Here is a 14,698-nt window from a genome sequence, read left to right as displayed (position 1 = left end):
AGTTCTATATTGATTTGGGTGGCCTGGAGACTTCCTAAATGTTTTAGCTCACTGGTAGTGTTGCAGGAAAGGGTTCAATTAACTGGGAGAGGATTGGTCTGTGTTAGTCTGGCTTCAGAAGCAGGTCTTGCTGTGGCAAAGCAGCACAACTGGGTTGTATTGCGAAGGAAATGAGTCCAGAGCACACTGAATATGCTAATGTCGATTTTTTTCATACAGTATCCAGCATGTGTGGTCTGTGAAGTTAGATGCACGGGTGTTTAGAAAGCTCTTCTGAATAGCCAGAAGTGTATTATGACCTATTGTTTGCTGCTTAATAATGAATGTCACAAGTATGAGGAGTTTTATTGGGTCTCGGAGCAGCTCTGTGATGGAATCCAAATGCCTCCTTGTGTCTTGCAGCAAGAAAGAAGCGTTTCTCAGAAGAGCTTCCCTTGGCTGTCCTGCCAAGAAATCTCACGGCACACATGCTTCTCAGAGCTGGGCCCACAATAGTTCTGTGATGAGGAAAAGTCTGTTCTTTCTGTTAAAGTTGGAGTCGCTGGTGTGGGGTTGGTGAAGGAGTCCTGCAGGGAAGGGAAGGAAGGAAGGAAGGATGTAGTGTGAGTTTCAGACGTGGGGAAAGGGAGTCTAAGGGCCACCTCAGCCTTAATGTTTTCTCTCAGACAGTTGCTCAAGCTATGCTTAAGATACATGATGTGATGATTTCCAAGCCTCCTGAATTACTTGGTTTCAGTGTCCTCCTGCTCTTTATGCTAATTTCCTTTCCAGCTAATCTAAGAGGATTTATCTTTATCCTTCTTTTAGAGGGAAAAGTTGATTGCCACCCTTCTTGAAGTCCGTGCTAGCAAAATCTCTTCAATGTTCCCACTGCAGCTCTTTGCTTGCCAGCTGAAGCATGCAGTTTGTACTTTGCTGTGCAGTGCATGGGCAGTGCTTGTCTGTGCTGAGACATCTCTAACTGCTGTATCTGGTGAGGTTCTGAGATCAAGGCACTTCTCATCCCGGAAAGATGCTGAATAACCAAAGGGTACAAAGAACCTCACCTGCCTTCAGGTAGAGCTGCACAAAGGCAGGGTCCTTGCTGATGCCTTCCTCTAATGGTGTGTGTGCCCTTGAAGATGTAACATCGTTATTTAAAAAAGACCCTCTAGAGAAGTCTTTGTTTTACACTTGCTGCTCTGGTTTCCACTCTCCCCAGGTTTCTGCTCTAGCTCTATAGCAGTGTCATTAACAAAGAGGAGGTGGGGGGAGATGTGGGATGGAGCTCTAACAGCATCCCCGTGGGCAGAGATACTTCTAATCTCTGGAAAGGCACAGCATGTGGCAGGGAAAAGAGCAGGCTGGCAGATGGGGTGAGCGCAGCTCCAGTCATACCAAGGAGACGGTGTGGTGAAGCTTTCGTGCTGTGGCAGACAAATGGGTCACAGTGTTGATTTGTCACCCTGGGTATAGGAACTTGTGCTACAACTGAACGTGATGATATGAATTAAAGGCATTTTTGTGAAAGATGAGGCAACTGATACATGTGCACTAAGAACATAACCCTCAGAGACAGAAGAGCCCAAGGCAGTCTGAGTGAAATTCTTGCCTGCACAGCCTGGAAAGCTATATTGATGGAGGCCAGAAGTAACATAGCAAGCGCTTGAAAGGAGCAGTTGGTGGCTTTTGGGTCTGCTTCAGAAGTTTCTGAGCAGTTCCTGTGGGCAGAAAGCTTGTTTGGTTTGGGCTCTCCTGTTTGAACTTTGTGGAAAAGGAGAGCTGCAATGTGCCCAGTGGGGCATGTGCTGGGCCGGCTCTTTGCATAGCACTCAGTGCAACAGCTCCAGGAGCACAGGCAGCAGAGGCTCTAAGTTCAGAATGCACAGCCGTGGGTTGTGTTGTACCAGGCTGTTTCTACCAGTTGCTATGTGGGCTAGCACACGGCTTCCTGGCCCAGGAAGGCCATTAGGATCTTTCCTGATGTTGCTGCTTGCCCCCTGCCAGGCGTAACGCAGTGTGGCTGTTGCTGGGGCTGCTTGGGGCTGCATCTCCTGTGGAGGGACTTGGAGGCCTTGCCAAAGGATTGGAGCTGAGCCCTGGCTGTGCTGCATGCAAGACTGCCAGCAGCCTCCTGGTTCCTGTCCAGGAAGCAAAGCAGCATCTCTCCATGTCCTCACAGAGGCATTGTCAACTGGAAGGGTGGCCTGCATACTGCCTCACACAGGCAAAAGGAACAATACAATTAGTGCTGGTTTTGATTGGCATTACAGCCTTTCTCAAACCTTTTTAAGAAGGGATTTCAGCTTAAGCTCTGAGGAGCAGGGAGTGAGACTGCCTTGCCATGGTGTCGTTTCTTGCTGGGTACAAATGACACCAGTGGTGCTGGTGCTGCCATATCCTCACTTCCAGTCCAAATAGTGAACCAGAGGGATTTTGTGGTAAAACAATGCAACTGAATTAATCTGTCTTACAAAGTAAAAAGTTTTCACTCTTGTGTTATTTAATGAGTCACTTCATCCAAAAAAACAGCAAGGCATATGTGAGGTCAGCACATAATTGGGCGACTCTTCAAAGAGCATACAGGCTGCCCAGCGGACTTGGATAGCTTAGGATCCAAAACTTTGTTTCTGCAACTGTTTTTCTCCCTCCTAGTAACATTTAGGTAGTCTTAAAGGTCTGAATGAAGTCATCTATGGGTAAGAAATGTGCACTGACTGCAGATTGCTGCGCCCTTCTGTTCCTGGGGAGAACAGTGTGGGTGCAGACAACTGCACCACATCATGCTCTGGGTTTGCACCCGTGTGATGGGTCAGAAGCAGGCCTGCAGCAGCATGCCCCAGCTTGGGGTCACACAGTAGTAGGAGCTGGAAGGGACCTCTGGAGATGATCTAGTTCAACCCTCTGCTAAAGCAGGTTCAGTGGAGTAGGTAACTCCTTACCATTTGGTTGACAAGAAGTCAAAACGTGCCCGAAGAGTGCAGGGCCTCTTGCAGCTATTTTCTTTAAAGAAAGAGTTAACGAAGAATCTGTGCTTTGCTTCCACGGTGCTTTGTGTTTGTGGCATCTTCTTTGATGTATGAATTTGAAGACAAGGAACAGAATGTATATATATGCTCTCAAAACATTTTAAGTCCTTTGAAGGAGAGAGGAGAAATCTCTTTAAATGGTGATGTGAGCGTACAGGGTGGTTTTTTTCCCCCTGCATGTATAGATCTTAGACTGAACTTTCTAACTGGACTGCATGCTGGCACAGCCCCAGCACTGCAGGCAGATGTATATGGAATAGCCAAACAACACTTCTTCCAACATACAGATGGGACTGCTAGATCTCACCGTGACAAGTTTATGGTAGTAATAATGCTCTGTAGTTCCAGATGAGGATATGAAAGCTCTTGAAAAACATCAGTTTATATTTCCCCCATCCTGCCTGGTTGCTCTCAGCCCTGTGTTACGGGAGCAAATAGATGAAGGGCACAGGGATATGACTGTAGTTGGGTTCCCTCCTTAATCAGTTGATGTTCTTTTTGTGTAGCAGCTGAGGAGTATGGCTTTTCTTACAGTGCCTCTACTGAAGAAAAAGCTGCTGGCTCTCTAAATCAGCAGTAGGAGTGGTGTTATCAGGGAAGCATTTTGTGTGTGTTGGCACTATCTTTGGGCATCGCCTTATCTGAACTCCTGTTTCTCTAAGCGCTGTTTCCTACCCTGACATAGTTGCTATCTGTGAAACTCAACCTCCTATTCTCAGTGCCGCATACTGCAAGGAGCTGGCAGGCAGCAACCTCCTTCCTGAGCCAGGCTGCTTTGACACAGTCTGATAGAGAGGAGCAGTAATTGGAGCCTATCGCTGTGTACGGCTTTCAACTTATTTCTTTTATCAGATGTTGTCAAGTTAAACAAAACCTCCTAGGTAAAGAAGCCAAAAGCACCGTGCCTTTCCCTTACTGTAAGGAATGTACCAGCACCTGCTGTGGCTGGCTGGCTGTGAACTTGACACTCACACACACACACACACACACACACACACACCGTGCTGCTCTTGCTGCCAGGTCCATGTCTTAGGTCATTGGTACCTACAGAAAACTAGAAATCCAAGATTGTTGTAGATTTAATCATGTAGCTGGAGCCTTGGGGGACTACAGAGAGTTGTCTGTTATGTGCTTCTGTGCCTACAGAAGGATTAAAACAAATCTGTTTCACAATCTGCTAGCAAAGTCTTGGTGTTGGTGACAGAGGAGCTCATTAAATCCATTCATAAATGGACAGGGCTGCTTCTAACTAGAATACATAGAACTGTTTCAAGTTTTAATGAATGCTTAAAATCCGTGGCAGTTGAAGGCCTAGATGTTAAGACTCAAAACAAAATGCTGAGTATAAATGTGAACAACCTGATCTAAATTTGAGCAGTGGGATGGGAGCGTGTCAAACTGGTTGGCCCCTGGAGACCTCTGCAACCTCATTTTATTGTTGAGCTCTACTCTGGCTCCAAGGCTTGAAGAGCTTCAGTCTCTTTGGAATTGTGTTGATTCCTTTGCAGACTTTGGTGCTTTCCCAGAGTGCCAGCATTGTGCACAGCCTGCACTGAGCTGAGTGGGTTCTTGTATTGTGCTCGCAGCTTTTGCTCCTCTGAGGTATTTCTGTTTCTTAAGAGTTCCATTTGAAATAATTAATCCAAGAGCTAATGGTTCAGTTAAACATTGAATTAATTCCCTTCTTATGTTAACCCACAAGAATCGAGGGACGCTTGCTTGTGCATCTCCAGCCCAAGAGTGCTTTTTGCAGTGTGGCAGAGACCTTGGAGCACTGATAGGAAGCATTTGCCTCACCTGTTTAAATGCATTTCTGGAAGTAAATATATGTGGCTTGTCCCTGAAATTTTCCAACTGATTTTCCTCTTGTGCTATCAGCTGCTTTATCTGGGCATGTTTTGTTTCCCTTAGGAAAATTCTGCTTCCTTCAAACAGCATGCTATGAAGCATTCCCTCCTCTTTCCTTGAGAGGCGCTTCTGTTTCGTTTTGTTCTATAGGAATTCAGTGACTTCTGTGAAATGTCTCACTGGTTTAGCAGCCCTGGAGACTGGAATGCTTCAGCTGCAGGAACGGGTGTGCCTTCACCAGCATCAGCCCATCCATGTGCCAGCCGTACCTTGACCCAGCTATTGCCAGGCTGCTGCCCTGGGGGAGAGTGCTGTAGTGGTAGGCTTCCAACAGGGCTGCAGTAAGGCAATCCAACTCCTTCCTGGTACCTTCTGTTGAATAGCTGCCCTGTGGTGATGATCGTCACCCACTTGAGATTTGGAATACCAGGTGTATAGGATGGTGTGGGATATTACCCGTACGTAACTGGATTTTCCAGATAGCTTGTCAGAAAAGCTGCAAGTACATAACTGAATTGCAGTGCAAGTGTGTAGTGCTGGGTGCACGTGTTCTGCTCCTGAGCTGTTCTGCAGGCATCTGCTGCCTGGGTGCCCTGGTGAGAAGTCTGCCCCTGCCTGTGGGCGGCTGGCTCAGCCCCTAGTAGCTGGGGGTAGGTAGCCTGCTTGAGGCTGCCAAACGCTTTTGGGTTTCTGACCGCATGCTGTGCACCAGAGTGGCCCAGGGGTGCACCCTAACGTAGATGCACTATGCTTTGCTATTCTGTCATCTCATTGAGTATCTGTTGGAAGCAACGGAAAGGCTGTCTGTTTGCAGTCTGAGGGAGGAAAACAGATGTTCTGTTCTCGTGTGGGAGCTCAGCGGAGCAGTGCTTCAGCTGTTGCTCCAAATCTCACCAGTGACAGCCAAAAAGGCAAAGGGACAGACTCAGAGGTCAGTGGGAGTTGAAGAGAGGGAACGCAGTTAGGAAGCAGAAGAATGCTGATTTCCTACATGTTTGTGGTGTGGATCAGGAGTGTGTGGAAAGCTTTGTCATCAGTTAACATTACATTTTGAAGGAGTAGGGATATTCTCTTTTTTTTTTTTATGTGATTGCTGTTTCCTAAACCAGATATTTCAAATTCTTGAAAGAGATCTCCTTGCCAGATGTTCAGATAATAGTGATTGTGCCTGAGCTGATGGAGAGCTGTGCTAAGAGCTGCAACAGACCTGCATGGGTCACAGACTGGTTGGAGCTCTGTGCTGGTCGAATGCTGAGCCAGGAGCTGTGCCTGTTTGCTGCCACCTTTTCCTCCAGCTCCACTGCCCAGTATAATACTTAGTGCTTTTGTACTTGGCAGTTGGAACGCTAGGATGCTAGCAGCGCTCTCCAGCAGCCTTTAGCAACAAAAAATGAAGAAAGAACTCTGGCAGAAACCAAGGGGGAATTCCAGGCAGGGATTTTGTAATAATCAAAGGTGGAATTCAGCAGAATTTAGGCCATTGCCTTTGTGTTATTACAGGCTTCCTTTGTGGCCGACTGATGGGTGTTTCAGCTCTTCTCTGGGAAGACCTCACACCTGCTGGCAGTGGCCCTGTTGTGCAGCCTGCTCAAGCCGGCAGCACAATTTCAGCGTGCTAAAGGAGCAGCTTTGCAGGAATAAGGCTCCTGCTGAAGTGATGTCTTCCTCTGTGGATGACACATTCCCTCTCGCTTGCTGTGGCTCCTTTCTGTACCTTACATCCATCTCTTGGGCTGTATTCTGTGCAGGTTTTTTTGCAGCTAGCAAAGTACCTTGAGTGCTTCTTTTCTCAATGGAGTTTGCTGCCGTGGGACGGTTATAGCAGTGTCTGTAGGTTATAGCAGTGTCTGGGGACGGGTGTGTGTAGATCCTGTGCATGCCTTCTGCTTGCAGGGCTGGGAACTGCTGGGGGAGCTGCAGTTCATAGGGTCTTTCCAGAGCTTTGCAAAAGTGATGGCCGCTAAAAATGCTATTGCACACTTATAAGTGTTCTTCCCAAACAAGGCAAGAAAAAGCTTTGCTGGCTGTGATCTAACAAGGGACATTGACACCTGGTGCGTGCCCTCTGCTTTGTTCGTTCTGGTCTATGGGTGCCTCACAGCAGCAGCTGCTCAGCCCCCAGCAGACCCCTGGCTGCCCTGTTGTTCCAGGTGCTAGCTCACCTCTCAGGAGCACTTTGCTTCCATCCATGGCACGCTCAGCATTTTCTGTTCCTGTACGCGTTGCAGATGGAGTTGGGGTCAGCACTTCTGTGCTAGGAGCTTTGAGCTGCTACAGCTACTGTGGTTCTGTGTGATGCTTTGTGCTGCCCTGAGCTCCCGAGATGTGCCTTGTGTGCAGAACTGCAGCTCACAGGGGTGCAGCGGGCCTGCTCTGTCTGACACACAGGTGTGATCTGCTCAGTGCTTGCAGGGCCAGCTGCATTCTCCTGGCTGAGGACCTGACTGTGAATGCTCAGCTGGCAGCAATTGTGCATGGGGTGGTGGCAGTGTTCGTGACCAAGACACCTAACTGCTTAGTTGGGAGCAGCCAAAAGCAGCACCAGTTGTTAGTGCAGGTGTATTGCATTGTTCTTTGTGATGGCACTGTTTCCATGCAGGTAGTTCTACCTATAAAGAGATGCCGAGATGGGACTACATTTCTAAGACAGTGTTTGCTGCTGCTGGCTTTCAGCAGTGTTCAGGGGAGCCGGGGCAGAAGCTTGCATTAAATTGGACTCTGCCTTCAGCTGCGGCGTCTCCTGATGGATTGCCAGGAGTGCTCCTGCCCTGAAGACTGAACAGCAATTGCAGTTTGTCAGTGGTGATTTACCTGCTGAGCTGTGACCTTGCTCAGGTGCGGAGCCAGCTGTGCTCCAGAGCAGCGAGTGCAGCCTGTGACTGCCTCGTGTCCTTGGGCAGAGCACAGAGGTACGGGCTGCTCCTTCACGCCGTCTGTGTGCTGCAGCCGAGGACTAACGCAGGCTCTATGCGAAGGAGAGCAGATCTGTTGTCCTTGGGAAGCCATCCCTCCACCGCCCCGAGGCAGAGGGGGGACGGGGCGGTGTATGTGAGCGACGGCTGCTCCCAGCTCCTGTGCCCGGCACGCTCTGATGGCTCTCCTGGTGCCCAGCCCGTAGCTCTCCTCCCAGCTCGCAGCCGGCTGTTGTGTGGCCTTCACACCCCAACGCTGACATCACCTGGGAGGGGTGGGGCATAGCTCAGGACAAAGAGCCGCAGCCCGTAAGAGAACGTGGCGGCCGCCGTGCACGCGCGTCGCGGGTCAGTTCGGGTGCAGCCGTGTGAGAGACGCGCCGGGCTCACGCGCCGGTGCGAGGTTCCAAAAATTGCGCCGCGCGCGCACGCGGGCGCTCGGTGTGTTGCTCAGGCGTTAGCAGTGCCGCTCTCACCACGCGTTCATCGAGCGGCCGCGCAACCCCAAGATAAGGACGGTTGGTGGCGGCTGCCGCGCGCCCGCCCTAAGCGCGAGCCGACCGCGCGGTAGGTCAGGGTGAGGGGACGCGCGCTCTCGGCGCTGCTCGCACGCCCCACCGGCTCGGGGGCGCGCTCCGCGGGACGTAGGCCCGCCGGGCCGCGCTTATTCCCCCTCGAGGCCCCGGTTGAAGGCGTTCTGTCGGCCGGAGGGGCGCTACCCAGCGTGCTCCGCGCCGTCCGCCGGGCGATTTGCATAGGGGGCCGGGCCGCGAGGCGGGAGTGCCGGCGCGGAGCGCCCCCTGCCGGCAGCACCCGGCCTCGCCTCAGCGGAGTCGCGCTGCCTGAACCGCCCTCCTCACATCCTGGTTACGGTCCTCAAAGCTGCGTTTAATTTCTGCAGGCGAACGGTGAGACAGATGTCAGCGCACGCCATTTCCTCATTACAAGTGTAATAACAATTAATTAAGCGTCTTTGTTTCCAGATACTGCGGTCTCTGTGCATACAGCACACGCGCACCCCGTGTACAACAGTGTGGGTTTTGCACCACAGCTCAGTGCTCCCCGGGCTCCTGGAAGCCCTGTGAAGTGAGCCCATTGGGTCTGCTCCCTGCCTGGCCCTCAGCCTCATGCTGACACCTCTCCTCTGCTTCCAGGTGGTGCTGCTGGGGATCGACATCATCTCCGCGCTGGTGTCCCGCCTGCAGGACCGCTTCAAGGCCCAGATCGGCACAGGTAAGAGCTGGCTGTGATGCTGCCTCTCCCCTCCGTCCCACCCGTGGCACGGTTGGTGATGTCTCACCCTCCCCTGAGGGGCAGAGGGGCTGTGCAGCTGTGGTGGTTTCCTTCTGAGAGATTCGGATGTTGCTGTTCTCTTTCTTCAGTGCTGCCCAGCTTGCTGGATAGGCTGGGAGACTCCAAGGACTCTGTGCGGGAGCAGGATCAGACCTTGCTGCTGAAAATCATGGAACAGGCTGCTAATCCTCAGGTATGCTTTACAGCCCTTTGTGGTGTGTGAGAGGAGCTGCTTGAGTATTTCTGTTGTTGATGTCCTGGTACTCTGTGTGGATGTTAACTTTTCCTCACTTCTCTTCTATCAGTGTTCTCCTGTGCCCATCTGTAATGCCCTCATCTCCCTCTGCCTCTGTTATGAATGATTCATGTTATGTGAGAATGCTATTGGATGGCTGGTTGGTCAGGGTCTGCATGGGAGTATGTGAATGTTGCTTGGATTTATCAAGGGGCATTCAGTGTAATTGTTCTGGGTGCTGGAAGGCACTTTTCTTGTATAGTGCATGTTATTTTAGTTCATGGCAAGTTACTATGAATTCAGCAAAGAACTAGTCATACTTAATGTTTTACTGCTTGTTGTCTTATTCTGCTTGGATGAATGTAAAGCTTGTCATGCAGAAATGTTGTAGTGCATGTCTGCTAAAAGGAATCTCTCTTACCTGGCCTCCTATATCTGTCTCACTTTCTCTTCTGTCTTCCACAGTACGTGTGGGATAGGATGTTAGGAGGATTCAAACACAAGAATTTCCGGACAAGAGAAGGGATCTGCCTCTGCCTTATTGCAACACTCAATGCGTAAGTCAGAACCTCCTGTAGATCCAAGTTATACTTGCAGACTTGCTCTGTGGTTCACGCCAATGCCCTTTTTGTTCTTTATTCCCAGATCTGGAGCTCAGAGTTTAACACTGAGTAAGATAGTGCCACATATATGTAACTTACTTGGAGATCCAAACAGCCAGGTAAGCTTTTGCTGTGAGTTGCTTCTGAAAGGAGCATTGAGTGCTATTGTCAGTAGGTGGGGCTCTGTGTTCTGCCTGACAAATGCACTGCTCTTGGTGAATGATGTTTATAAAAAGCTCTTGGTTGATTTTGAATGGGTCAGAGTTGAAGTACATCTACTACAGCATCAGAAGTTCAACTGAACAGCATCAGTCTACAGATGATATGGAACAGAACAGGAAACCTTTGTGGGAAGAGAGCTACTCCTGTACCTTACGGCTGAGTGCAGGGGAAGCTGCAGTGATCCCTCCAGGCTCAGTGAAGCATCTGTGTACCTTCAGATAAGAACCAGTCTGGGCAGAGAGGGCACATGGGGCCAGGCTGACAGCCTGGCCATGTGCACTGCCAGAGCTTGTATGGGGAGATTCCGAACAATGGGCAGAGGGAAGATAAGTTCTATGGGGTACTTATATCAGCAGTACATACTGCAAGAATTATCTGTTGCTCCTGTGTGCTTTCCATCCTGATTTGGAAGATGCAATTGTCCATATCTTGTCTGCCAGTTTTGTTACAGTTTTAACATATTAAGTTGGGGTTGTCCCAACTTTCTGTTGCATAGGAGAGAGCTCTCTTGCCAAGGAGAGCTTGTAACCTAATCTGAAATTGGATGTGAGCAAGGCTGATGAGAGGAGAAGGGAGTGAGGAAGCAGAGTTCAGGTTAATGTTAGGTAGTGCAGGCACCTACAGGTTCTGAATATTGCAGATCTCCATCCAACATCAGGAGTTCTCATGATCCAGGTTCAGAGTGGGAATGTAGCTGGAGGGAAGTGTGAGGTGGACAACTGGGGAGTGGGTTTGTACTGACTCTGGAGCCTCCCCTTGCTAAAGAGAAGGGCCAAGTGGGAAGTAGCTTCTCCTGCTGCTTTTGCCAACACAGGAAGGATAAGCTGGTTCCTCTACGAAGGCTTCCAAGGAAGTGTAAGATTCAGGGTCTTCCCTGTTCCTGAGCTGTGGCTGAGCAAGCTGTTACTCTGAGGGAATGCTGGGTTCACAATGCTGAGTTGCTGCTGCGCAGAGGGATTGTGTTCCTGGCATCAGTGAGCTTGTTGCAGAAACCAGGAAGCTGGTGAGGGGACTGAAATGTGTTCCCTCACTGTTGCCTTTCACATGCCTTACACAGCCCAATCTCAGCTCCCAGAACGGAGTGGGAAATAAGGCTGATCTCATGACTCTTGGGGACCTGCTGCACCACATCTGCACAAAGTTCATGCCTGAACTGGTCGTACACCAGTCTGTGAGCAGCAGCACGCCTTCTGAGCTCTGGGACATCTGGGCCATTTGCTCGGTCAATGCTGCCCTCTCTTGGTGAAACATGATGAAGAAACAAAGATCCTCGTCAAGTGTGGAATTTTCCCCCTGTTGTTGTGGGTGTCAGAAGCTGTTTTGTTATTGCCCTTTTCACAAGGGATGGTGTTCAGATTTTATTGGCTTTAGCTAATGCAGTTTTAACAGCTTATGGAACTCAGTGAGCATCTGCTGTTAACTACTATTTAAATAACTATTTTCTGAAAAATAAAACTGAGCATTAAAGCTTTCTTATGAGTTTTGCCCAGTCCTGCAAGCACAGCTCTGATCAGCTTCACACAGCCCTGTGATCCTTCCAGGTTTTCCCTGCAAGGCAGCCTGTGACTGGGTGTGTTTGGGGCTGTTGCTGCTATGGACAGAGCAGCAGCAGGGCTGCTTGTTGGGTGGTCACAGCCCCTGGCTGCCATAGCTGGTGTGTGGCCTTACTGCTGAGGAGCAGTGTGTCCTCCCTCTGGCCAGCTGCAGTGTGTTTCCATCTCTGTGGAGAAGCAGTCTGTACGTGCTGGCCTCCCCAGTTCCTCCTGCCATGCTCAGTGATGAAAGCTGCTTTGTTGGCACCTGAAAGGCTGTGTCCTGTGCTGCAGTGCTGGATTGTGGGGCTGAGGGGCAGAGAGGCAAGGCTAGCGAATGAGGGCTGAGGTACATGAAGGTGGCAGTTCAGAATATTCTGCATGGAAATGATGTAGAGAAGGGGATAACAGGGTGAATGAAGAGTGTTAGTCATTTTTCCCTAGGAAGTAGGGTGTGCATGTCTGCCCTTCATTGCCACATAAAGCTAATTTTAGTTTGGCCCCACAGAAATAGCTTGTATCTAGCCCTGATGTGTTCAGGCCCAGTGCTGGTGTACTGCCATGCTTTCTTTCATTCCCTTTGCAGCTCTGCTTCTACACTGGTGGTTTCAGTGTAATCAGACACCAGCCTTAGCTTTGGGAACCCCTTTTGTTGCGTGAGGGTGTGCGGAGGGGAAGGTTAATGTTGGAAGCAAGCAGAAGTGCATGGATTGTTGGTATTCTGCAAGCAGAGCAGATAGTTTACCTATCTGCCCCCCTGAGGGAGGGGATGTTGCTATGCAAACGTGTCACTGCTTTGGGTTTTCTGGCTCTTCTGGTGGGTGGTAAAGATGTGCCCAGCAGTCAGCTTTGCAAATCAGCTTGGAAAATATGTAAAATTACATTTGTTCATACAGTCTTTGCTCCTGATGCTAGTGAGATACCTAGGGTTGCTGTTAAAGCCTGGGACACTCAAAGGTAAGCAACCAGCCATTAGTGATAGTGCTTTTCTGTTGTGTTACAGTGAGTTTGATTAAAGATCAGGTAAAGACTGGCCAGAGAGTTGGGAGTTTTTAGTGCTTGTCCAGTGTGGTGGTTTTTTTGCTTCTTCAGCTGTTGTCTGGACGTCAGTGGAAGTATGTAACTAAGGACTAGGAGATATTAGCACTGCCACAAAGTGTGCAGCAAGGCTACAAGAGTTGTTGTGCCTTTATTCTTCTGTCGCACGCATTTCCCTCTATATATTGTTCTTCTTCTGCTTGGTAATGTCATCTGGGTCAGAATGAGTTTTACTGCAGGAATACTTAGGGCGGTTTTGATTGGGAAATTGCTGTTTGTAGCAGGCCAGCTGAGTACTGAGCCTTAGTCAGTTTTCCACATGGTGACTCAGGTGACTGATTGCCCCCTTGATATACATTTATCATCAGCGCAGAAGTTTGGGTAAAGCTAGATCTACTGATCCTGCTGATACCTGAAATGAAGGAATGGAAGCTCTTGTGAATGCTGTGATGGTGCACATAGTGGCAACTGTTGTTGCTGAGAAATATGCAAATTTTTCTCCAAGGTAGGGCAGGGATTTATTTATTTAAACTGTGTAGGTGATTGACTTCTCTCACGTCTCTCTTTCAGGTTCGAGATGCAGCAATAAACAGCCTTGTGGAAATTTACAGACATGTTGGTGAACGTGTAAGGGCTGATCTCAGTAAAAAAGGACTACCCCAATCTCGGTATGTTGAGTATATCCCTGTATTTTAACTATTTGGGGGTTCTTTTTATTTCCTTCTTGCCTTTACGAGGCTTCACATGCTGCATGATTGAACCTCTTCCTGGGGTCAGAGTTTTTCTTCCATCCTACGTGCACTTAGTCTCAAGAATGCAGGACAGAGCATAATTAGACCTAAGGATGGCATAAATGACAGTGTGTCGGGGTACAGGGGAAGCATGGGGGGAGGTTGTTTCAGAGGCAGGGTGCACACAGATGGAAGGAATGCTGCTGTCTCTTGTTTTCCAGTAGAAACATCTGCTGCAGCGTGGCCTCGAGGAGTGTGCTCTCTAGGAAGGAATAATGAGATGCTGTAAAGATCTTATGCTCCACTGGGCCTGTGACATGCTTAGGAAGGAAATGTCAGGGCCAAACAAGAATGTTGTGCAAAGTTTGCATTTTTTTTCTATTCTTCTGCAAATTGTTAAAAATAGGCAAAGTAATAATGAACTGGAAACGTATTTACAATGAGTTCTGCCACATCTTCAGTAGCGTTGTATTTCCAGTCGTATTTCTTTCATCTTAGTAGTATCCCTCTTCTGTTTTTTATCAGCCATTGCATGTTGTGATTTTTACAGTAACTCCCCTCCCCCTTGATGTTTCTGGCAGTGTTCTCAATGACCTGCGTTGAAGCAAAATTTCTCCTGGAACATCTTAAATTAGGAGGTTCCTAAAGATTAAATTCAGCTATTGATTGTGAATTTATTTCTTTAACTTCCAAACAGATTGAATGTAATTTTCACGAAGTTTGACGAGGTCCAAAAATCTGGAAACATGATCCAGAGCTCAAGTGGTGAGTAGAAGTACCTGTATTCTTTTTGGTATCTTCAGTCGTTTTCTGTTGGTGAGACATTCAAATGGATGCAAAACCAGTGTTCTGCTCAGAGGAACAAGTATGAATGATAATTCAGAAATTGATGTTTGGTTGGTCGGCTCTGCATTCTTAGCAGTACTAAGAAGAATCCTGAGAGCAGAAGGTATTGCTAAGTGTCTTCCTTTTCCTTGACTGTCATTAGGGAAGCGGAACTTCTGTTTTCAACGCCCTGTGTGTGTTTCTTTAAATTGTTGATAAAGAAAAAACTAACAGAAGCAGCCTTTTCAGTTTTACTGTTCTACAAAGCACAGAGTGTACGTATTAACATTGTAGTCTTTGATGTTCGTGTTGCTTGGGAATTGTATTTTGCAGTTTCTAAGTTCATCTACTTTGTATGTGTATGATTGGTTGTAGGTCAATGCTCTCAACAGAGCTTCATTCTGTTTTCCTTGTCTGAGACTTGGATTTTGCTTGCTTTTAAACAAGAGCCT

At 48.7% G+C, this 14,698-nt stretch overlaps 1 protein-coding gene and 1 non-coding gene across 39 annotated transcripts in view; one reads left to right on the top strand and one right to left on the bottom strand.

Moving 5' to 3' along the window:
• The window catches only part of CLASP1 (cytoplasmic linker associated protein 1), a 155,347-nt gene that overhangs the window by 25,061 nt on the left and 115,588 nt on the right, over nucleotides 1-14,698 (top strand). For all 38 annotated transcript variants that reach the window (XM_040704368.2, XM_040704357.2, XM_015290006.4 and 35 more), the window contains exons 3-8: nucleotides 8,923-9,001; nucleotides 9,151-9,254; nucleotides 9,762-9,853; nucleotides 9,942-10,017; nucleotides 13,261-13,358; nucleotides 14,119-14,186. In XM_040704368.2, the coding sequence (XP_040560302.1) occupies nucleotides 8,923-9,001; nucleotides 9,151-9,254; nucleotides 9,762-9,853; nucleotides 9,942-10,017; nucleotides 13,261-13,358; nucleotides 14,119-14,186 (517 nt within the window). The remainder of the gene's footprint in view (nucleotides 1-8,922; nucleotides 9,002-9,150; nucleotides 9,255-9,761; nucleotides 9,854-9,941; nucleotides 10,018-13,260; nucleotides 13,359-14,118; nucleotides 14,187-14,698) is intronic.
• On the bottom strand, nucleotides 8,171-8,288 carry LOC112532844. The gene has a single exon (XR_003076305.1). It is a non-coding gene; the product is annotated as a U4atac minor spliceosomal RNA (small nuclear RNA).

This window comes from Gallus gallus, chromosome 7 (genome assembly GCF_016699485.2).
Source record: "Gallus gallus isolate bGalGal1 chromosome 7, bGalGal1.mat.broiler.GRCg7b, whole genome shotgun sequence".
Classification (NCBI taxonomy): Eukaryota; Metazoa; Chordata; class Aves; order Galliformes; family Phasianidae; genus Gallus; species Gallus gallus.
The sequence above is the reverse complement of the archived record's forward strand: the minus strand, read 5'-3'. Positions and strand labels throughout refer to the sequence as shown.